This window comes from Dama dama, chromosome 15 (assembly GCF_033118175.1).
Source record: "Dama dama isolate Ldn47 chromosome 15, ASM3311817v1, whole genome shotgun sequence".
NCBI lineage: Eukaryota > Metazoa > Chordata > Mammalia > Artiodactyla > Cervidae > Dama > Dama dama.
The window spans coordinates 35818679-35843906 of record NC_083695.1 but is presented as its reverse complement, the minus strand read 5'-3'; the positions used below and the strand labels follow the sequence as shown (position 1 = coordinate 35843906).

The following is a 25228-nucleotide window of genomic DNA, read 5'->3' as shown; positions in this document are numbered from 1 at the left end:
CCCAGGGTTAGTAGTAGGTCTTGTTTAAGTCTTGCAAACACGTTGATAGCTTTATGGTGGCATGTGTAGTTGAACTGTTTTATTTTAGACTGCAAGTCCTGATCAAGCTTCTATGGGTTGTAATTCCAATATGAGTTGAGTTTTCAAAACATTGTCAGGGCTATTTGGATGTGTCCCACATCGATCTCAAGCTGGGTGATAGTTTGTGCTTTGGTTTTCAAAATCTATATATACTGTGTGGGATCAGTTTCTTCCTTGTACAGCTCAGGGTGAGCCCAGGAGTTCATAACTAATTGTAAGGAGCTATTTTAAGTTCTCTTCCTCTGTGATCTCCAGGGGAATTTGAGCTTCCATGGGGTCTTCTTTACTATCCTCTGACCAGAAAGCTGGGCTTTAGCTACCCTGATTTGTTATATACTTTCTACTATTGTGTCCTCACCTGGGCAAACCAGTGGGAGAACAGAGAGAGACTCTTTTGGGACCTCAGATCCTAAGCCAGAAAAGTTTTTCCTACCTCCTCTTATCTCCCATTGCCACTACCGCTACTGCCACCACTGGGTGCTTGGGGGTTGGGGTGCAAGAGAAGAGAAGAAAATAAAAGATACCCTAAACCATGATTTTACCCACTCTTCCTCAGAGTATTAAGAACCCTTTCTACTGGTCTTGAGTCAGAGCAACAGCTTCTCTTGGAGCTTTCTCTTTTCACATTCTTGTCTTCATTTACAGATTTTGCTTTTCCTTGAAGTCAGGCTAGAGGATCCCACAGCAAAAACAAACTCTGCTGATTTGGTAGTACTTCCAATTCTGGTCGTTTCTCCTAATCTGCTTACTGTTTATGTCTTGGAGTCTTCAAGTATCAGCTGTATGCATTTTTTCCAGGTCTAACAGATGCATTCAATGAAAGACACATGATGGAATCTCCTTATTCTATTTTACACAGAGCCAGAAACCCAGATATCACTTTAGAAATGATATTCTATGTTTGTCCTTTATAGCTGGACCAGGGGGAATACTGCCTTTAAGGCAGTGTCATCGTTATCATCATCATATCCTTTTAGCATATTCAGCAGTCACTGTCTTTAGGGGGTGAGTTTGAAGTAATCAGCCTTTTTCATCAGTGACTATGAATAACATAACCTGGCAGGCTGCATTACAATGGAATCCTGTGCATTCCCTGGTAGAACAATAGGAGGTAGCTGTTTCCACTTCAGACTCATTTGGCTGATTTAGAGAAACTTTGGGACACCTGTAAAATGACGCTGAGATCATTTTAGGCATCCATCTGCCATCTTGAAAAACGGCATGCAATAAAACCTTTCAACTGGGTATAATTTTTGTAGTTTTTATCATTAGCTGTCACACATATCCCATGGTAGCAAGAATGATGCAGGCCCACTGATTAGAGTTTCAGGTACAAAGAAATATGGGGGTCTTGCCTCAACACTGAGCTTTGCGTACACTAGGGGTTTGGAAGTAGACCAGGAAGTGAATGGAATTAACTGATGTTATATAAGTGAGAGATATCACTTCCTCCCTTTTCCTTTTCCTGTTGGCAGGTGGAGTATCTCTGCCTACCAGGAACTAGCATACAGCTCTGTGCCTACTGACCTTGGTGTGCAGAAGCTCTTTGCTGTGATCAGTCTGCCAAGAAAAGTCTGTTTATGCCTAGCCTCCATATTTATGGCATTTCTTTTTCAGACAGTGGATTTAATCAGTTTCTTTTTCCCCCCTAGACTGTGACAATGGGGCTTCCCAAGTGGCGTTAGTGGCAAAGAACCCGCTTGCCAGTGCAGGAAATGTGCGAGACATGGGTTCAATCCCTGGGTCAGGAAGATCCCCTGGAAAAGGGCATGGCAACCCACACCAGTTTTCTTGCCTGGAGAAATCCCATGGATAGAGGAGCCTGGTGGGCTACAGTCTAAAGGGTCACAAAGAGTCAGATGTAACTGAAGTGGCATAGTATAGCACTGCTGCTGCTGCTAAGTCGTGTCAGTCGTGTCCGACTCTGTGCGACCCCATAGACAGCAGCCCACCAGGCTCCCCTGTCCCTGGGATTCTCCAAGCAAGAACACTGGAGTGGGTTGCCATTTCCTTCTCCAATTCATGAAAGTGAAAAGTGAAACTTAAGTTGCCCAGTCATGTCCGACTCTTCGCAGCCCCATGGGTTGAAGCCCACCAGGCTCCTCCGTCCATGGGATTTTCCAGGCAAGAGTACTGGAGTGGGGTGCCATTGCCTTCTCTGATAGCATAGCACAGACTGTGACAAAATAAATATCATTTCTTAAGGACTTTATATTGGTTTCTTGTTGGCGATGAGAAGTCCTTTTATTTTAATGGTTGGTTTTATTTTTCTTCTCCTTAAATTTAGTGAGGAAAGAACCAGAGAAAGAGGAATATTTGGTGCCTCTTTCAGAATTTGGATGAAGTATTAGACTTGATCATCCACAAATCTTGGATGGTGTCTCCCTGTCCAAGTAGATCCATGGAACATGCTGTTATTCAAATGTGCCCCCACATCCTCTCCCTTCCTGCTGTCCCTCAATCATGGAATGTGAACGGAATTGTGAAGCTGCGTGGTGGGCAGAGGCCTAGGGTAGTGGGAGTGGTTGTAAGGCTCTGATTTAGAACATGGTTTGTTGTAAGACCTTGCACTGCTTGCTTAAGCTTTCTGGGCTTCATACTACCCACTGTGAGAAGTGGAAGAGCCTAGCAGACCGTTGAAAAATTACCAATATATGATGGCACTCACCCTTTGTATCCTTCTTAAGGTGGTATGGTTTGGGTTTGCAATGAGACCTGATACTGGATTAGGATTGGGCCACTGATGGGAGAACACAGAGGGGTGAACTTTAAAACTATCCCCTAGAGTGGTGTCAAGGCAGCCTACTGTTGATTACTTATGATTTTGTGTTGCCAACATCTTTGTAAATGACTGATATTGGGGAAGTCTCTGGGATTCTTTGTGGTGAGATACAGAATTAGCAGAATTTTCTGCCTGAATACACTTTCTAGGACTGCAGCATTATTCATTAGCCTAAGTGACACTGGGTCCTTTAAATACCTCAATTCTCTGCCAAAAACCCACCCCTGCCCCATAGCTAGAAGCTTTTATCTGCATATACAGGTGAAACCTGTGTGTGCCTGTCTGGCTTTTCCCAGGTGTCTCAGTGAATGGAGATTTGCTGACTGTTCTTTTCCATATGTAATGAAATTCCAACTAGCAAGAGCAGCCCTGCCCAGGACAGAGCCCTGCAGTGGCAGTTTCTGGAAGGATAACAGCTGTATGCTGAGCTGTGTCACCTATGGAGAAATCTGAGAGTGTAGCAACCTCCTGGGTCCTGCCTGGAGTACTGATACATGCTATAGACAGCATATTGAAAAGCACAGACATTACTTTGCCAACAAAGGTCCTTTGGTCAAAGCTGTGGTTTTTCCAGTAGTCATGTATGGATGTGAGAATTGGACTATAAAGAAAGCTGAGCACTGAAGAATTGATGCTTTTGAACTGTGGTGTTAGAGAAGACTCTTGAGAGTCCTTTGGATTGCAAGGAGATCCAACCAGTCCATCCTAAAGGAAAGTGAATGTTTATTGGAAGGACTGATGTTGAAGCTGAAACTCCAATATTTTGGCCACCTGACACAAAGAGCTGACTCATTTGAAAAGACTCTGATGCTGGGAAAGATTGAAGGCAGGCGGAGAAGGTGACGACAGAGGATGAGATGGTTGGATGGCATCACTGACTCAATGGACATGAGTTGGAGTAAACTCTGGGAGTTGGTGATGGACCGGGAGGCCTGGCAAGCCGCAGTCCATGGGGTCACAAAGAGTTGGACATGACTGAGAAATTTAACTGAACTGATGGGCTTGAATTTGCTCGTGGGACCAATGAGCATAGGGACAGAGAGACCTCTCCCTGACCAAAAAGTATCATCACAAGTCTTCTTTTTCTTCTCATCTTATACCAACTGGAGAACATCATCCTGGAAATTTTCTGGGAATACTGAACTATAACAAGAGTAGAATCTAGTGAGTCTTAGAGGGATGTGGGCAGAAGTCAAGCCCAGAGACCAGAAGTAGCTAATCCAGTCAACCCATCAGGGTTTTTTTTTTCCTCAGGGGTCCTTTCAGGAGACCAGACTGGATCTTTCTATATCAGATTACATATGACCTTTCTGATCACATATGACCTTTTTCCCATTTGGGGAGACAGTTCTTTCAAATACCTAATGTCTCTCTTATCATCTTATCTATTCAGAGTGAACCTGGGAGGGGAGGAGGAAGGAAGACCTCCAGGGAACACTGCTATCTTTAGGGGATATACTCAAGCTACTTAGTTTTTCTCCTCAATCCAGAGGATCATTGGATGATTAGTGATGTTCCAGGTGTTTCTACCAGCAGCTAAGCCATGCGAATCAGTGGCCCTGCGTCTAACTAGCTATGTTGCTTTGTGTGAGTGATAGAGATGTCCTCATAATCACCATCACCGGCATCATCACCATCATCATCAGTAGCATCAGCATCATCACAATCACCAACGTCATTACCATCATGAACATTCATTGTTTATAATGCTAGAACATTTATAGAACATCTGCAGGGTACACGTCCAATAAGTGCCATCTTTTAATGTGATTAAACCACCAGAGTACCTATCACAAAGGAACCACTCAGCAAACATTAGCTATTTGTCAGGTACTACATTAGTGCTTTACAGGGATCACTTCATTTCATCTATCTTCCTAAGAAGTAGGTACTATTGTTGTTCTTATTTTTCAGGTGAGGGGATCAAGGCTTGGAGAGGTTATACAATTTGGCCTGGGGCATTCAGTGAGAGGGGATTTGAACTCAGAGGCTGCATGTGCTTTGTTACTTCCTGCCTTGCTACTGCACTCAGGATCAGGGCTCCTTTTAAAAAGAAACTGCTAAGCCCAGCTAAACACCTAAGCAATTTTATAAGCTGTCCACCTTCAATCTCTGAACCAAATATCTTCTTGATGAGGCCCAAAATCCACTCTAGGAAGCCACAGAGAGGAATTTCTGAAGTCATTTTAACTTCCTGTGAAAATATTCTCTAGCTGGCAAAAGATTTTCTAGATAACAATGAATACACAATAAAGCGGGTGCCTCTGCCCTGGATACCTGGCTCACAAATAACCCATTTGGCTTCCCAATCATCCTGATAACTAAAACTAGCAGAATTTATGCTCATGGCTTGAATGGCTCTGTTCAGCCAGAAAAAGCCAAAGTTTATGGCTGAAACCCTTTGCTCTGAAATGAAATCTAGTCTCTTTGGCCCGACTTTATTAGGCCGTATTGTACAGTGATAGGAGACGTAAGTATCCAGAATCTGCTGTCACTAAAACAGGACTGAGTTGGCAAGCATTTTTATCCTCACACTCAACACTTTGACCTAAAGTGGAAAAGTTAATAAAAATTAGGGATACAAATTAGAGCCGTTTTCTGAAAGTTTCATTTTAATTAAATTAAATACAGCCATGTCATTGTTCTCTCTTTACCCAGACCACATTGAAATGGAGACTAGGCTATCATTGGGGTCACTGGATCAATGGAGAGAGACTAAGTAGATAAATCTGGATTCCTGAAATATTGTTTAGACTAATGACTACAACAACCAAAACACTGGGATACCCATCTTGTGTTTAATTAGCCACAAGCTTTCACTGTAACTGGCTCCAGTATTTAGTGATACTTGTAGAAAGCATCGTTTTTCATCTCTTACTCAAGTCTGCTAGGCCACGATTGATTCCCTGGTCCTCAAAGGCATGATGGAGAATACTTGTTCCCTGTTCTTCACTCTCTTTGGAGTACCTCTGCTACTCTTAAGTGTGATCCATGTTTGGGGAGTATTGATGTTATCTGTGAGCTTGTTATAAATGCAGGATCTTAGACCTCACTCTAGGACTACAGACAACACATTTTCATCAGAGTCTGGGAAGCACTGGACTCACAGCCTTAAATGTGCCCATTGGTAAGAAATTATCCTGTATTAACATCAGTGAATTCAGTGAGATTCTCCCCAAACTGTCTAAAATAATGAAGATTTTCTAAAAGCGTAGGTAATTCTCCAGTGATTTGTCTCATCAGAAGCAACCTTATGATTCCTGTGCTGACTCAAGTTCTTCTCTAACTCCTTCCTTTTCTCCCAGTTCTTAATTAATTAATTATTTAATTAATAGCCAACAGTTGTTTTTGACCTCAGTTTTAGGAGCAATGGAATTGCCAAGTACAGCCTTTGCTGGACTCTATTTCCTGCTGAATTGTTGTTTGATCCTACATTGAAATTCAGAGAGTAAAATAAGAAGACTGAGGGCTGGGTCACATGGGAAAGAGAGTATAGTCATGGACAGATCAAAGGGGGCTCCTTTTTGCAGGCAGGGTGGTGGGACTGTAGCCAGTAGGAAGAAGAACTTCTATTAGATTGGTGGCAAATGCACCAGTTCCTCAGAGTCCCTCCTTTCATATTCAAGTCTCTAAGGTATTGGATCTAAAATTTAGAAAACCATAAACCACTTACTAAGTAGCCCAAGATGTTCTGTGATGACAAAATTTCCAAGTAATGTATTGCTCAGTAAGTTCTGGGAAGTTTAAAAATCACTCAATTATACACATTCCCTATGAGATACCAAGAATGTAGAATTTTTCAGCATTCAGAGGCACAAATTGCTTTCTTTTATGGTTAACACTAAATGTTATGAAGTTATCAGTACTGACTTGTGATTGGATGCCTAGAAAAATTAGACTTCTTTGTCTCTTTCTCCAGTTTTGTCTTGCTCAGTTCAATTTGACAAATATTAATTAAGCACTTCTTATAAGCACCTGATAGGGTAGTATGCTGCTTGTTCTAGAAGATACAAAGTTGAATGCATTAGGGAGGAGCTTGTTACTTTATTATAGTTCTTGCCAGTCATTAGGAGTCTCAGATGCTGTGATGGTAGCTAACTATAACTAATGTGTACTGAGTGCTTCCTGCAAGCCAGGGAGTGTTCTAAGTGTTCTTTATCCATCAACTCATTTAGCCCTCCCAAGCTCCCCAGAGGTGGGCATGATTGTGTTCCTATTAAGGCAGGACAGAGCACATCAAATTGGGGAACCCAAGGAAGACCACACAGATGAGGTAGCATATGATGGGAATTTCACAGTAAGAGTTGGATTCTGACAGTAGAATCGGGGAAACAAAGTGGTGGGGAGATCAGGGAGACGGAATGTTAAGAATAGCATCCTGGTCTCCATCAGCTCCTCCTTGAAATAAAGGATTCCATAACTAAGTATCACATTTCCTGCTATGGAGATTTAAAACTCATAGTAACAAGTGAAGTACTCTGCATTGCACTAAGAAAAGTCCCAGTTTGGCTTTGTGAAATCCACTGCTTCCCAAGTGTATTTTATCATCCATTCAACAAATATTGAGCTACTGCTGTGTTCCATTCACTGTTCCAGGCACTACAGACTTAGATGAATTTTTCTGCCTTTAAAAAAACCTACATTTTAATGGGGACTAACAGGACTCCCTGTTCACTCTCTTGTGTTCAAGGTGACACTTGTTAGCAAGTTCTGTTGAGTTTACCTTGGGAAATCTTGGTTGGGAATAATCCTGCTTTACTGGAATTTGGGAAAAATTGTGAGAAGTAAGGTTTGTAAGATAGAGTGGGACCAGTATAACTGCAAATGCAGTCTGTGGATGGGTGCGGTGAACTGTTTGCCTCTAGGAAGCGTTAAGTACAGGAAATGAGAGGAAGTGCTTAGGAACTTCTACATTCCTAAATCCTTAACAAATTCATTTTATATTGGTTGAATGTAATGATAAAAGTTTTGGACTTGTACTTTGCATCTCTCATCTATTCTTTTTTTTAGAAGTTCATTTCTGTTACATTTTTGCAGAAGTTTGAGTCTGCCAAACAATGAGTATTAGAAATACAAATAAAACCCAGTCTCTTACCCCAAATGGGTTGAGAGGCTGTTCTGGAAAATCCTGCCTGCCAGGGGCTGGATTACTCTCCTGAGGATTGCTCAGCAGGTGTCTGCTTGAGAACACTCACTTGCTGCTTGCCCTACCCAGATGAGAATTATTTTTAGTAGTATTTTAAGAGCCTTATTATTTGAAGTACAAATGAGAATGTTCTTAACTATTATCAAGATTGCAAAACCAAGTTCTATTTGGACAGATAGTGAATAGGCCCATCTTTAAAAAGGTCTGACATCACTTAAGCATAAATACCTTTTCTACATTGAAGAGGAAAAGAAGGAAAGGGTAGACAAATATGTATTGAAAAACATTACCAGTTTCCTGCCGCATAGGTGATACTTTCTGAAATTATAAGTAGTAATTCTTTTTAAAAGTTCTTATATCACTCTTTCTGCTAACCCATCCTTTAACTGCAGTTCCTCTGGAATTCTTTGTTTCTGTGTTTTCAGAAATAATCTGAACTGGAGTAACATGGGAAGTGGGGTGGAGGTGGGAAATGCCCTGTGTTCTGTGGTGTTATTAACCTCTCTCTGCACACTTCACGTGGACTGATTTTTTTTTTCCCCCCATTATGCCTGATGGAAGAAATCTCACTTGATAGTCTGCAGCCCACTAGTCTGGGAATAAGAGATTTGGCTCAAGTCCACCCCAAAATTTATCTTTGGAGTTGTTTACTTATTCTTTCAATGCTGAAGCAACCAATTATCTGGCATTCCATCAAATCCCAAATAATGTATTTTAATTGACATTATCCTGAAGCCTTTGGACAATCTGAGATCCTTTGGTCCTATCCTCTCATTCTGGAAAATGCAATCTGAAATAGGCCATAATGGTGGAATGCCAAATCATTATGGGGTCCCTGAAATCCAATACCGCTCAAGGAAGGGCAGCCGGCCTGAGGCCACATCCAAGAAGTACAGCGTTGATACGCAATTTGGCGCAGAGGAGAGATATATTCTGAAAAGGTGCAAATCACCATTGGTTTCCCATCTCTTCTTTCCTGTCATTTCAACTGTATCACTTGTTTCTTCCACCCCTGGAAAGCTGTGCAGGGAGGCATTCTCTGTTCTGGCACCCATGAGGACCTGAGCTAGTAAGACTCAAACATTTTGTTTTTAATTCTATGAGTCAATTTTAGGACTTGTGATTATATAGAACAGTGTGGAGGCTAGGAAGAGAGGGAGGAAGAGTTGCATGTCCACTAGTAAAAACTGGGGCAAGTTTGTTAACATTGGAACATAGAGGGAAATAAAGGAGGAGAGAGACGATCCAGGAATTGTGTCAGTGATAGTCTTCTTAACATTCACTTGTCCTTAACATTTTTCTTTCCAGCAAGAAATGATTAGATGCAGCATTGAATCTAATTTTTCCAAGTGGCAAAGCATGCTGTTGAGGGATGTGGACAAAGGACCCCACTCATTTTAGTGATCAGCCTAGAGCCCACTAGTGCTGATCCCTTTTTTTAAAAAATTGTAATTAAGAGCTTGACACATCCTGTGGGGGTTCCCTCTTTTTTGTGGGAATAAATATGGTTTGTGGGATTAAAGATACATTGGCCAGTTCCTATCTCAGCGCTGTGTTTTAGACTGTCACATTACAAATGACAGAGATAAAGTACTCTATAATTTATATGCACACATATTCAGATGCAGTTGATTCTAGTTAAAGACTTATGATTGAAAGCTATGTATCCTTTAAAGGAAGAATATCAAGAATTTGGATGGGATTTTTAAAAAAATCATAAATGTGATAAATACCTGCTGTTACAATAGCTTTCTACTCTCAATTTTAGGTGATGCTGGTGTGTTTGTTATGACTCACCTCTTCTTATTGCAGCTATTAACATAATGGTCATTGGTTTTTATAATTTCCTCTTAGTTCGTTATTTTTGATGTGCACAACATAACATATATTTGGATTAAAACAATGTACTTGATTTCAATTAAGTAAGGGTTGAGGTATGATAGTCTTTGGAATCATTTACATGACTCTGGAGGTAGGGACAGACTTTTGCAAAATTATTTAGCCATAATCAACATGGTTATTCAGACTCTTCACTGGAAACAGAAATCACAGTGATCATAACATACCCCAGCTGGGAAGGCTGATTTTTCACATTCACCGGGTTGTTAGCATTAGAGAAACACAGTTTCATTCTAATCAGAGAAAGCATAAAATATAAAAGGTGTCGTTACTGACCTACCATTAGTAACACATGCAGAATCTGAGATCAAGAAGGTGTTACTTCCCCCAGAGCCAAGGCTGATGTTTCCAGTTGGATGGTACCTTTGATGATGAAGCCGTCAGCCCATGGATCGGTGTACAACCATTTACTTAAGGGATTGAACTAGACTGGTTGAAAAATTAGATAATGAAGGGCAGATAAATAAGACCATGAGAAGTGTGGACGAGCGAGCCCCACGGCTCGGTTCTCTTTTCTCACTGAAGATCTGTGAGTATTTGATGAATAAGGACCCAGAGCACATCACCTGCTCATCTTTGCTAGGTGTTCTTCTAAAGCAGCAGGAGTCTGATGTGACAGCCAGCAGAGAAACTGCTGCCCCAGGAAATGTTTCGCCTTTGACTGATTACTGAATGGCTGGCAAATTAATTTTGGCACCTTTACCTAAGTCATTTTGCTCCCATTCCTCCATTTCTCTGCTGGAAAGTATGTATTCACATTACAGTTAAAAATATGTTGACAACACAAATGTGGAGAACAGCATGTACTATTTCAGGAAAGAAGTTGTAGGCTGGGATGGTTCCATTTTATAGAATAGAAATGATGTCATCGTGCTCTGAGAGAAGGCCTGAACTCTCCTTTCAGCTCAACTTAAAATCAATATTACTTCTCACTGACTTCTTACAAAGTCAGGGGCTCGAGTGCTTGAGGAGCTTCTGTTCTGGTATTTTTTTCTTAGGTAATGTTTAGCAAACCTTTTATATTTAGCAAACCCTCCAAGTCCACCAAAATCCTAGTACCATTGCTTCCTTATACATTTACCTCTTCAGTCTCTAGCAAGAGATAATTTGGGGGGTGGTTAATAACATGAGCTCTGAATCCTGTTTATACCACTCATTGGCTTTGTGACCTTTAGTGGGTTACTTCTCTGTGCCTCTGTTTTATCATCTGTTAAAGGGACTCATAATGACAATGACTTACTGTACTCTCTGTAGATCTCTTTGTTCACTGTCATTGAACAGTGCCAAGTTTTTAAACTCAATGTATTTCACACTAATTTTTCCTTTTCTAGTAATGTATCTTATTACTGCTGACAAAAGTAAAAGGAATGTGCACTTTTGCTTTGGCTCTTTTCAAAATAAGTGAAAGGTGCCATGCTTGAGACTTATAAAAGTAAACTTTGATAAGACGGGGTAATTGAAGCCCTTGCCTCGGGATGAAGATTGATGTTCTGTTGTCTCAGCTGGTGACATGTTACAGTGTCATAAGGCTGGGTGCTGGCTCCCTGACTCTCCTGATGTGATTGGCCTGTTCCTGTCATTGATCTGTCACAACCTGTCATTCTTGCCCTTAAGGATTAATGTGTTAAGTGTTTATTATAATTACTGATTCTTCTTATGTTATAGTATCATCTTGTAAATTAATTGTGGTAAAATACACACAACAAAAAATTTATCATTTTACCATTTAAGTCATTTTCAGTGGGGTTTTCTTTTTTGTGGGAACATTTATTAGAACCTGAAAAACTTGTTATCAATAAGGAGACTGTGTTAAAGATACAGGAATCTGAAAGGGTTATGACAATGACTTTAAACTCCTCAGCTTTTAGACTGGCCATTCAATGCTGCTCCACCTCACCCTGTAGATACCATCTGAGAATCTGCTGTCAGCTCAGTCGTGTCCAACTCTTTGCGACCCCATGGACTGCAGCATGCCAGGCTTCCCTGTCCATCACCAACTCCAAGAGCTTACTCAAACTCATGTCTGTAGAGTCGGTGATGTCATCCAACCATCTCATCCTCTGTCACCCCTTCTGGAGTGGGTTGCCATGCCCTCCTCCAGGGAATCTTCCTGACCCAGGGATTGAACACAAGTCTCCTGTGTTTCCTGCACTGCAGGCGGATTCTAAGTATATGTTGTGCTTTTTCTGGCAAATAAAAATGTATGCCAGTTTAAATAAAATTCAATCAGTAACTGGAATGACTCTTAAGACACAGAATATGCTCAATAAATATTTGCTGAAAGGATGAATCAATGAAAAAGTGTATGCTAATTTCAAAAAACAGTAATACTGATACGCTACAAAGAATTTGTTTCTACTTAAATTTAAGAAGTTTAATGATGAACCTACAATAAAATTTGGTCTCAAGCGTAGTTCCATTAGGCCATAGAAGCATGAAAATAGTGATCATAACCAAAAGAGCCAAATTAAAACCATATTAATTTAGGAATAGTGTCAACAATTAATAATAATTAAGATAAAGTTTCATAGTTTCATCCTTTTTAAAAATCAAGTAGAATATTTAAATTAGCAACATAAGCAATATATTATAAAAGGAATGTCCCTGCTGAAAGAATAAGCTGAATTGTACTTCAAGAAAACTATTTGCCCATGAAACTCAACTGTAAGGATTTATAACTGGCAATCCATCAGGTAGTATCCTATTTACCAATAAAAATTATGATAATATAGTGTCCCAAATATTATATATTTCAAACTATTTACTAATGTAGACTAAACTTTCTTTAAATTCGTTAGCATTGATGACCTTTGCTTATGAAGTCAAGAATATGTTTTTGGAAAAATAAATTGAAGTCTTATAGATGGGAGAGATTAAGAAGTTTGTGCTTAGCTAAACACATAGCAGTTAATTTTAAGTAAATCATAAAATTTAGCAATAGAAGTGGTTGAGTCTTTTCTTTGTTTTCTTTTTTTAAAAGACCCCACTTTGGGGAAGACTAATGTGTAGATGAATAACCATACTCAGCAATACTGCATAGTACATGTCTAATGTGTGGGAGTAGGTTAGAAGCAGCTCAAACTAATGGGGTTAACCCACATGATTTAATCACCCAGCCCTAGCACAAAGCAGACAAATAGCAGAGAAGCAGGGAGCAGTCAATTTATTTCTAAATTATTCCTAGCTTTTGTATTTCAGAGTGTCACCAAGTAGATAGTAGGTGTGCATTTCCTACTGTTTCCAAGTCTCTTTTATCTCCCCCAGTTAACTGATTATTGAGCCATAAGCAAGATACATTTCATTCATTACCAGCACAGGACATTATTAAGAGTCATTTTACTGATTGGCTGGGAAGCTCTCTTTCTTCCTCCCCGTAATCTAACCTCCAGTAGAAGTAAATTTAGGAGGTGGCAGCTTACAGATACCCAAGAACCACACAGACTGCTTGTTTTCCTGGTTTGGGATTCCATGACATCCCCAAGCTCCCAAAGGAGCTCAGTGTTCTTGTTGCTGTTCACTTTATATAGTTTTAAATGGTTGACTCCATGGTAAATCCCTTCCAGAAATGCCGAGCATGAAGAGGGCTGTTGGGAAAACCAGTTGAACTTGATTAATTGTGGAAAAAAGACATGTAAATGAAGTTGGGATTGAGACCTTTCTGAAACTACGTTTAACTTTTAGTGATATTAAAGTTAGGGTTGGAGAAATTTACTTTTTCCCCAAAGTAAAAATAGATACATTGTTTTGTGTTATACATAATGCTCATTACAAAAGCCTTCAAACTATACAGAAATCTACAGACTTCTGTATTTCATAGTCATTCTGTGTCTCAAAGATAACAACTGTTACTGTTTTGGTATGAAGCTTTCTGTATTTTTCTATGGCTTTACAAACTTTTAGTTAATTATAGGATATTTAAAAAATAGAATCAGACTATATATGTTATTTAGTAATGTGTCTTTTAATGTAATTTTCTCTATGAAGAAATTTTCATCATAATTTTTAATTGCTTTCCTGTATCCCATGGTATAAACCTACCATTTTTGGTTTCTAATTTTTCACAAATAGAAAGATATTCTTGTACATATGTATGTATATACTTCTATACTTTTTTCTTGCTATGAATACTTAAATTGGAATTGTGTAAAAAGTATTACACTCCAAAATCACCGCAGACGGTGACTGCAGCCATGAAATTAAAAGACGCTTGCTCCTTGGAAGGAAAGCTATGACAAACCTAGACAGTGTATTAAAAAGCAGAGATGTCACTTTGCCAACAAAGGTCCGTATAGTTAAAGCTATGGTTTTTCCAGTAGTCACGTATGGATGTGAGAGTTAATTTAGGAATAGCGCCAACATAAGGAAGGCTGAGTGCCAAAGAACTGATGCTTTTGAATTGTGGTGCTGGAAAAGATTCTTGAGAGTCCCTTGGACTGCAAGGAGATCAAACTGGTCAATCCTAAAGGAAGTCAACCCTGAATATTCACTGGAAGGACTAATGCTGAAGCTTCAGTACTTTGGCCACCTGATGTGAAGAGCTGACTCACCGGAAAAGACCCTGATGCTGGGAAAGATTGAGGGCAGGAGAAGAAGGGGGCAAGAGAGGATAAAATGGTTGGATGGCATTGTCGACTCAATGGTCCTGAGTTTGAGCAAACTCCAGGAGAAAGTGAAAGACAGGGAAGCTTGGCGTGCTGCAGTTCATGAGGTCACAAGAGTTGGACGTGACTTAGTGACTAAACAACAACAAAAAAGAGTATGCATTTTCTAAATTTTGGTAACAATTAAAAATTGCTCCCAAAAAATTGTATCAGTTGTGGTGAGTGCCCATGCTTCCCCATTCTTAGAAATCATATAGGAAGATGTGGTGCTCTAGAGTGGATAGCTAGTCTATGAGTTTCGGGTCATGTAAAGTGTCACATGGCCATGTGGTTGTGTTCCTGGTTGTTGAAGTGAGTCACCATTGCCCAACCAGTGCATTCATTTTTTTGCCAGATGGGATAACCCGGTTTTACTTTTTACAGTCTACTGTCCTATCTTAAACCCTTTTCCTATGTTCTTCTCCCTTAGATTGAGGAAGACACATGGCAGAAATACTACTTGGAAGGAGTCTCAAATGAAATGTACACAGAATATCTCTCCAGTGCCTTTGTGGGTCTGTCCTTCCCTACTGTTTGTGAGTAAGTGACCATTAACCGTATGCTCTTTGGCTTTCACGAACATTCAATGTGTCCCTTGCAGGAGAAACATCTCACCAGTAGCCAGCACAGTGCGGCCGTTGAAAATTACCAGTGTCTTGTGCTCAGCCTTCTGCAATGAAGGGGAACGTTGGTCTTTATGTGGCCCCTGCTTTGGGGGTTTCTGCTAACTTTCCTTTCCCTCCAGTTCTGAGAATCTTAGGTTTGGATCCTTCACATGCACTAAATTATGAACTGCAGTTTTTCCTGCATGTCTTGAATTATGCCCCTGTGATATAGACACTTGTATGAAGGGTGGCACGAACCCGTGCCTCTGATTTTACCAGGGCAAGACCAAGTCTTGCTAGCCCCTTGATGAAAGAAATTTTCATTTCTTTCAATCAAGTCAGATCATAAAGACATCAAAGAAGCTGCTGTTCAAAGTGCTTTCTGTATTTGCTGAGGGAGTGTGGAGCCAAATGTACGCAAAGAGGCTTTTAATAGTCCTGAGCAATTTAGCCCCAAGACGGACATCTGCCACATTATAACAATGAAAAGCCTTAGTGTCTCCTTCTACTGGCTCAGCAGGATGGATATGAGCAAGGGGTAGCCCTAGCCTGCATGACCCTTTAAGGTAGAACAGGTGATCATTTAAGGACTATGATGTCAGGAGCTCCAGGTATCCCAGATCTCAAAAAGCTTTCACCAGGATGATGGCTCAGATTCCCCACCTAGAAGCTCAGATGTTGGACAGAAGTCAAACAGATGCTTTGTCCCCATGAAAACACAGACTGGGAATGCTGCAACATGCAGCCCCATCCTTTGACACTGTAGCAAAGACTTTGGTAAACTCAGTCTCACTGATAAAAACTGTGATGAAGCAGGAAAATCTAGGAACTCATTGGGCTGAGGAAGAAGAGATATTCCTTTTTGCTGTCTGCATGCCTGCAAACCAAACCCACCTTCTGGAAAGGGCGACCTGAGGAGGACAGTCCTGGGGGCTCTTGGGCTCCTCAGAGTTTTCTGTTCTATGAACAGCAGAGAGGAGCCAGCACACCCAGGAGCTTGGTGTTTACCTGTCAGTGACTTCCATCAGTGAGCACAGCAGGTGCATCCTGCCTGTCCCCGGGCCCAGACCCTGAGCAATCCAAAATCGTTTGACTGTTTACTGAGATTTCTCACCCTGTCTCAATGCGGAAGTTTAAATGCTAAATGGACTGGAAAAGCGAATAGGTAATTGATTCCGAAGGAGTTATTTTCTGAAAACGGATGCCCTATTGTAACTCCCGTGTGCTCCTTTCTTTGAGAGCTATTTCTCATTCTGCCCTAGAAAGGAGTTAACCATTCAGAGGCACTGGGTCCTGGAGCCCTGAGGCAGTCCCAGGGGATTTTCTCTACTTTGGAACGTGGACTGCCTAGGATAGAAAGCCCGGGAGGATTCAGGACTTGTATTGGAAGCTGGTTCTATAAGAAGGCAGTTGAAGCTGCCTATGTCTAGTGTAGGGGTGGTCTGGGCACACAGCAGACCTGCCAGGGCCTGGAGGAGTCCTGTGCACTGGGGATGTGGTGGGGGGGCTATGCGAAGCCCCTTTCTTTGGCTGTTGAGCCTCCCTGACTTGACTGGTATCAACCTGAGTGCTCCCTCGGAAGTCCATTCATCTGTCCCCCGGGGCCCCCACCCCTTGGCCCCCTGCTTTCCGCCTGCTTCTCATTTTTGCTTCTGGGAACTGAGACAGTTCATTTTAGCAGTGTTAACCTGGAGGGTTAGGAGTGCTCTGTCTGAAATTTCCAGCTAGGGTGTCTCTGGGGTCAGTTTGACTCACGTATTTGTCCTACACAGTGTTTACTTTATTAAAACTTAGTCGCCAGTGTTGCAAAGAAATGGTTTCTCACATAAAAACTAGATTAACAACCTCTTTTGAAACTTTGATAAACCAACATGGGACCTGCATTTCTACTGAGGCCTAAGTAGCTCCAGTTCACTGTAAGGAGGGGTTTAGTCAAGGACCTTCCCCTCCCTGATGTCTTAAACTGGCCAAATTTGCATTTACATTGGGGCTTGGCCCCCTCCATGGGTGAGCTAGCCCACTCTGACATAGTGGTGTGTAAAACTCCTCTGCCCACTGGAGCTGGCTCAAAAGCTGGACACCAGTCTGTAAATATTCCCCTTGGTTGATTTTCTTGTTGACAACATGTTCTGAGAAGGAGAAAATCCTTCAGACCTACCTTGTCAGAGAATTAGTATTTGTTTGGTACAGCTTCTGGAAAAAAAAAAAAAAAATGATGAAAAACTCGTGAGTGAGAATATGCTCAACTTACTGCTATTATTCCTTTAACACAATGATATAGCAGAGGTAGAAATAATCAATAAAGAAAGGACATTTAATGAGATTTAGGAACATCCCAAAACATTGAAGCTCTCCTCAAGCATTTGATTATCTGGAGGCTTAATTATCTGTGTTTTCTACTTTAAATTAAAGAAAAGCCATAACTCAAAGTTACCAGCAGTTTAATGATAAGACTCTTCAATTCAGGTTAATTAAAGCACAGCTGTAATTAGAGTGTGGGGCTGTATATCACTGGGCTGGCGCATAAGTATTTTCATTACAGTAAGAATTGGCTATTCAATTTCAAGATGACATAAAGGACGCCAAAATATATTTTCAGCTGGTTCATGTAAAAGAAAAAGAATTGGGGAATATTCCGGGTATAATAAAACACAGATAAAATATACAGATTTTCAGAGCCGTTTCTGTAATTATGCACGGCATTAAAACAATATGCAGCCAATAACATCCTGAAGCATGAAAAGAAATAAATTTGCTTTTCCCCCGGGCTGGCAGAGTGCCCCTTTGCAGGGTAGGATCACCACATCGGAAAGCTTGGAGTTTTCTCAGAAGCTGGGAGAGTCATTCAGGGAAAAGATAAAGAGGCAGGATTAATAGGTGAAATTTGAGGTCATTCCCCAAGAGAACAGGATGTGGAAAGAAGAGAGCAAGGGCAGGAGGCCCCCGAGGTTAACTCTTATAAGCATTTCAAGCAGAGTGATGCTTTCTCCGGCTCAGGTGAGACCTGCATGAGCCGTTGGCCTCCACGTGTGCATCACCAGAAGTCACAGCTTTGTTCCAAAAACAATAATTTAGACAAAATGCAATATCATCTCTAAATATAAATATCATTTACATTCTCTCAATGAATCTTCACCACAATCCTGTGACCTTTCTGCGAATATCACCATCCCTGGTTTATAAAGGAGGACACTGAGACTCAGATGCTGGTGTTCCCTTCCAAAGACACCTAGCAGACAAATTACAGAGCCAGGCCTCCAATGCTGGGGCCTTAGACAATTGAGAACAGCTTGGAGGAGCCGCTAGCTGAAGGCTAGCTAATTAAGAATCTCCTGGGGAGCTTATTAAACAGAGAGATTTCTAGACTCCATCTCCAGATTTTTATATCTGGGATAAGCCTTCCAAATCTGCATTTGTTTTGCAAGTAAGTCAGGTGATTCTGATTCAAAGTCTGATGACTCAAAACCCCTACAGACCCCATTCCTCCACACACAGGAATAACCTCTTATTTCCACTTCAGCCCCTGGGTTGGGAAGATCTCCTGGAGCATGGAATGGCTACCGACTCCAGTATTCTTGCCTGGGAAATCCCATGGATAGAGGAGCCTGGTGTGCTATAGTTCATGGGGATGCAAGAGTCAGACACATCTTAGAGACTAACCCACCCCACTCTGGGCTTAGCTATTGGTATGCTTTTCTCTGATTTTAGCCAAATCATAGAATTGTAGGTGGGCCACACCTTGTAAGCTAATGTTAAGATTTGTGTCTTTGTAGGAGCTTCCTTTCCATCTCTCCTTTTTCATGAAAGGGTATTCTGCAATCTCTATGGACATTAGAAGTGAGTCTACCCACTACTATGCCAGGCAACTCACGACTGCTCTCCCTACTCTCTGCACCTAATCCAAATCAGAATAGGAAAAAGTCACGGGGGTACTGAGCCCTTTAATGCTCTCTGTCCACTGGGGATCATAAAGCAGTTTCAGATAAGCACCAAATGCAGAGAAAGACAATTCAGGATACAACTGGCTAGATACCTCATGGCCTTGAGGGCATTGTGGTGGCCGTTCCTAGAATACCCTTAACATGTTCCTTTTAAGGACCATCAACTACTGAACATCTCCCCTTGGTTTTTGCATGGCTGGCTTTCACCTGGGTCTGTGTGGCAATAGGATCAAGGCAGAGGAGTTTTGGGATCTGAAGGAGAGGGCGCCATCCACTGCTCTCTGAATACTAGAAAACAAGCTGCTTCATTTCTCCTCATACCCCCATCTTCTTCAGCAAGGGACTGTGGAGGGTGCAGATGGCCAGTGCCAGCCAGGCCTACAGGAAGCCAGGAGCTAGGGTATGAGGCTATGTTTGCACTACGGGGTCCTGTTTTTGAGTAGTTTGAATAGTAGGGTGCTGTATGATATCATGAAGTGTGAGCTGTGGAGTTGCAAGGGTCACACCCCCAGATCAGCAACTTGCTGGATATGTGATTTGGACAAGATGTTTGATTTCTGCCTATCCTTCTCTTGACAATTACCAACTGCCTGACCTTAGACTTGGTGCTTACCCCCTGTCTCCTCATCTCTGAAATCAAAATGATAGAACTTTTCTCAGTACCAGCGAAAGTCCTTTTCCCCTCTTCTGCTGCCTTCTTGCCACCATCCTATTTTGCCCCACTGAATAGACTGTAAGCACAAAGAAAGAAAGAAATATATCCTGGCATTTCCAAGTTTTGTGTACTCCACTGTTTAGAAAATTCTACCATCAGTCACCAGCCAGTTAATCAGCTAGATATTTAATTATCTTAGGATATCTGTGCTAGTGTGTAGGCATGATGCTGTCTCTAGAAGAACCTACAGTTAGATTTGATTAAATACATGCTCATTAAAGGACATTCCAGGTGGCACTAGTGGTAAAGAACCTGCCTACCAATGCAGGAGACGTAAGAGTTGCAGGTTCGATCCCTGGGTTGGTAATATCCCCTGGAGGAGGGAATGGCAACCCATGCCAGCATTCTTGCCTGGAGAATCCCATGGACAGAGGAGCCTGGCGGGCGTAGGTTGCAAAGAGTCTGGCAAGACTGAAGAGATTTAGCATGCATGCATGCTCTTTAAAAGATTAATACCAATACTTTCAAATGCCAGGGAAAGGATTCTGTTTCCCTACAGCGACTGCCTTCTGAAAGTTCGCAGTCTGGCCAAAGAAAACAATACCCATCCTCAGAGAGAGATGAGTACACCCACTGATGAGTGTTTGATGAGGGCACACAACCAGGGACCAGAGGCTGAGAGCTACGAGGACAGGGGGTTCCTTGTAGGCTGGAGGTGCAGGAAAGGCTTCCTGAAAGAGAGGACACTGGAGCTGTGCCTTGTATGGAAGTTGGGTTCAGAGAAGAAATAGAGAGAAGAGGGAATTCTAAGTGGTAGGGAACCAGGAGGCTGAGGCCGCACAAAACTCTCTCAACACTTAGGTCTCTGAGATTTTCCAACAAGAACAAATAGATTTCCCCTTTAGAGGGGAGAAGGACACAAATCAGAGTTCTTCTGATGTGATGTTTTCATGGAGAAACTGTGATAGTGTTTTTTTATCATGAGAACTAGCAAAGGAGAGGATGCACCCCCAACCCCACCCCAGGTAGGAAAATGAGGGCAGAGGAGGCAGATGGGGAAAGAGAAGTGGAGGACGCCACATGCTCACAGGTTGGCTACTGCAGGAGCACTGTGTGCAAGGTCCTGAATCTCACGGTGAGCAGATCAGTCAGTCAGTCATCACTTGTGAAGTGTAACACTCCTCATTAGCAAAATATAAATGTATAATTGATGCTTAATTGTACCAGGTTTTACAGCTCAGAAGGGTTAGGACAAAAGATGTGTTTCAAATACTGCGTGTGTCTCTGTGTCCCCCTGCAGCTGGTGGAACAGTTAAAAGTCATATTTGATGTGGAGTATTTCATGCCTGGGTGACTTGAGGAACTCTAACCAGACATTACCTGGAGTTTTGCTCTCCAGCCTGGTTACCAGCCTGGAGGCTTCTATGCTGGTTTAAAACAGTCTGAGGGCTGCAGGGTGTAGTTCTCCATTCCCTCATCCACAGGCATTCAGGGCCCCTCACACTGAAAAAGTCATGCTCTCATCCTGGGCTATTTGGCATGGACAGATCTTTCCAGTGAAGCCACTTGAGGAAACTTAAATTTAAGACTGCCTAGAGAAAGCTAGGAAAGATATGCCCATCTGAATGCAGAGTTCCAGAGAACTGCAAGGAGAGATCAGAAAGCCTTCCTAAGTGAACAATGCAAAGAAATAGAGGAAAACAATAGAATGGGAAAGAATAGAGATCTCTTTAAGAAAATAGAGATACCAAGGGAATGTTTCATTCAAAGATGGGCACAAAAAAGAACAGAAATGATATGGACCTAACAGAAGTGAAGATTTTGAAAAGAGATGGTGAGAATACACAGAAGAACTATACAAAAAAAAAAAAAAAAATGTCCTAATGACCCAGGTAACCATGATGGTGTAATTACTCACCTAGAAGCAGACATCTTGGAGTGTGAAGTCAAGTGCAAAGCTAATGGAGATGAGAAAATTCCAGCTGAGCTATTTCAAACCCTAAAAGATGATGCTGTTAAAGTACTGCACTCAATATGTCAGCAAATTTGGAAAACTCAGCAGTGGCTACAGGACTGGAAAAGGTCAGTTTTCACTCATTCCAGTCCCAAAGAAGGGCAGTGCCAAAGAATTTTCAGGCTATCACACAGTTGCACTCATTTCACATGATAGCAAAGTAATGTTCAAAATTCTCCAAGCCAGGCTTCAATAGTATGTGAACCGAGGAATTCCAGATGTTCAAGCTGGATTTAGAAAAGGGAGAGGAACCAGAGATCAAATTGTCAACATCTGTTGGGTCATAGGAAAAGCAAGAGAATTCCAGAAAAGCATCTACTTCTGCTTCATTGACTACAGTAAAGCCTTTGACTATGTGGATCACAAAAACCTGTGGAAAATTCTTAAAGAGATGGGAATACCAGACCACCTTACGCGCCTCCAGAGAAATCTGTATGCAGGTCAAGAAGCAACAGATAGAATCAGACATGAAACAATGGGCTGGTTCCAGTTTGGAAAATGAGTATGTCAAGGCTGCATATTGTCACCCTGCTTATTTAACTTATATGCAGAGTACATCATGTGAAATGTTGGGCTGGATGAAGCACAAACTGGAGTCAAGGTTGCCTGGAGAAATACCAATAACCTCAGATACGCAGATGACATCCCCCTTATGGCAGAAAGCGAAAAGGAACTAAAGAGGCTCTTGATGAAAGTGAAAGAGAAGAGTGAAAAAGTTGGCTTAAAATTCAACATTCAAAAAACGAAGATCATGGCATTTGGTCCCATCACTTCATGGCCAATAGATGAAGGAAAAATGGAAATAGTGAGAGACTTTATTTTCTTGGGCTCCAAAATCACTGCAGATGGTGACTGCAACCATGAGATTAAAAGCTGCTTGCTCCTTGGAAGGAAAATTATGACCAGTCTAGACAGCATATTAAAAAATAGAGACATTACTTTACCAACAGAGGTCCATGTAGTCAAAGTTACAGTTTTTCCAGTAGTCATATATGGATGTGAAAGTTGGACCATAAAGAAAGCTGAGTGCCGAAGAATTGATGCTTTTGAACTGTGGTGTTGGAGAAGACTCTTGAGAGTCCATTGGACTGCAAGGAGATCAAACCAGTCAGTCCTAAAGGGAAATCAATCCTGAATATTCATTGGAGGGACTGATACCGAGTCTGATGTTCCAGTGTTTTGGCCACTTGAAGCTAAGAGCTGACTCATTGGAAAAAACCCTGATGCTGGGAAAGATTGAAGGCAGGAGGAGAAGGGGATGACAGAGGATGAAATGGTTGGATCGCATCGCAGACTCAATGGACATGAGTTTGAGCAAGCTCCAAGAGATGGTGAAAGGCAGGGAAGCCTGGTGTGCTGCCGTCCATGTGTTCTCAGAGTTGGATACGACTGAGTGACTCAACAACAGCAAAGAGAAAGCTGGAACTTCCCTGATGGCTCAGACAGTAAAGGATATGCCTGCAATGAGGGAAACATGGGTTCGATCCCTGGATCGGGAAGATCCCCTGGAGAAGGGAATGGCTACCGACTCCAGTATTCTTGTCTGGAGAATTCCATGGGCAGAGGAGACTGGTGGGGTACAGTCAGTGGGGTTGCAAGGAATCGGAGATGACTGAGCTATTAACACTTTTTTTCAGAGGAAGCTGGGTCTCTTGCCCAATGAAAGCTACAGCTAGTTTAACTTGAGTTCTGTGAAATCATTAGAGATTATTTCTAGAGAAAGACATCTGAATTTGAACATGGAACGGAAAGAAGTCAGCAGGCTCTATTGTTATGTGATAGATTTATTTAGCCAGGCTGCAGAAATGAACATTTTGTGAGAATTTATGGAGAGGCTCAAGTTTCATCTTTAAAAAATATTTTTCCTTGAAGAACCAGCCCTATTCATTCAATTTTCTGAGGGTATTATAATTAGGACTGAGCACATAATGACAGGAATACAACATTGATGATTATTTCTACTACAGGGACTCAGAAAGTGACTAGTAATCCTTCAACATGTGAATAAACCAGTGACCATAAAATCTATTAAAACTCTTAAAAGCTACAGAGGCAATGACAAGTCTAGAATTCTCTACGGGACAGGTTAGGGAGGCAGTCCAACAGAAAATGCCTGGACTTGACTTGATGCTGGATGCACATAACAAACACACAGTTTACGTTTTATATTTCTGATGAATAATACTAGCAAAGCTTTCTTTAAAAATGCACTTACTGATGCTTTCTGAAAATGCACTTACTGATTTTTAGGCAGATGTTAATTGTCCATATGAAAGAATGTATTTACATTCAAGTGTCTTAGGTGTGCAGTGGAAATATTGTGAGTTTGGGTGTGTTTGAAGGTGGGGCTATTCTAAAGCCTCCCCACTCCATCTTTATCAAAGCTACTGGGAAATCTGAACAACATTTTTCATGAGCATTTTAAATCACTTCCATTTTCCTGGTACTGAGTCTCACAAATCCCACTGGTTCAAATCTTCTTTAACTAGATGTTTTCATTTTGAGAGCTTATCATTTTAAATCAGAGCTCCTAAATGTGCATATCTCTTTTTTGTTTTTGTTTTTCCTTCGTTTTAGCCCCTAGATCCTAAAGATCTGGTTTCCCAGTGCACAGTGTTCACATCCTCATCTACTCTGATTACACGTGCCAACCTGACATTCCCAGGGTGCCTCTGGACAACTGAAGAGGGGCTGGTGCTTCAGGGTGGAGCTAGGTTTGGAGGGCACAGTGAAAGCTGTCTCTTCTGTCCTTGCCCCTTCACTCCTGGGTGAATCATTTTCAGTAGCCCCAAACAACATCTTTGCATACCCTTCCTGAACACATTAGAAAGTATCAATTCTACAACAGGTTTCTATGCTTAATTCATACAAGCAAGCAGTCTTTCTAGTCAAGGGGTCTGATTTAATAGCAAGAACAATTTATTTCCCTCTGGGTAGGTGGAAACAGTTGGACTCTAATTCTTAAGAGCCTTTGTTCAGGAACATCTGGGTTGAAACTACTGTAGTTAACAGATGATGTTGGCAGTTAAAAAAAAAAGGGCTTTGTATAATGTTGTCAAATTTGGTAGACCTCTACTTAATAATTATCAAGAAAGCAATCTAACTTGTTATTACAACAGTTTTATTGCAGATTGCTGGTTTAAGACCTTTTTGTGACAAGTAGTGCTTTTTTTTCCCCTTGAAAAAAGAATTCATTTCGATTCCCCTGTAATTATTTTTGCAACCAGTGGCAACTTCCTGCCTTGAACATATTGGGACATTTTATTTTAGAAAACAAGAATTAAATTCTTACTACCTTATGGATGATTTCATCTTGTATATCTCATTGCGGAAGCTTCCTGGCTTCCTTCTTGTTCTCCACTACACACTAAGCCTCCTTTCTCTTCCCACCCCAGGTCTGTATATGCTCAAGCCGTAAGAATGACTCTGAGGATTAGATGAGCATAACCTATTTTGCTTTACAAA

At 41.4% G+C, this 25228-nt stretch overlaps 1 protein-coding gene across 4 annotated transcripts in view; it reads left to right on the top strand.

Moving 5' to 3' along the window:
• KCNMA1 (potassium calcium-activated channel subfamily M alpha 1) overlaps positions 1 to 25228 on the top strand; it is a 755545-nt gene that overhangs the window by 562416 nt on the left and 167901 nt on the right. For all 4 annotated transcript variants that reach the window (XM_061161908.1, XM_061161907.1, XM_061161903.1 and 1 more), the window contains exon 15: positions 14979 to 15088. In XM_061161908.1, the coding sequence (XP_061017891.1) occupies positions 14979 to 15088 (110 nt within the window). The remainder of the gene's footprint in view (positions 1 to 14978; positions 15089 to 25228) is intronic.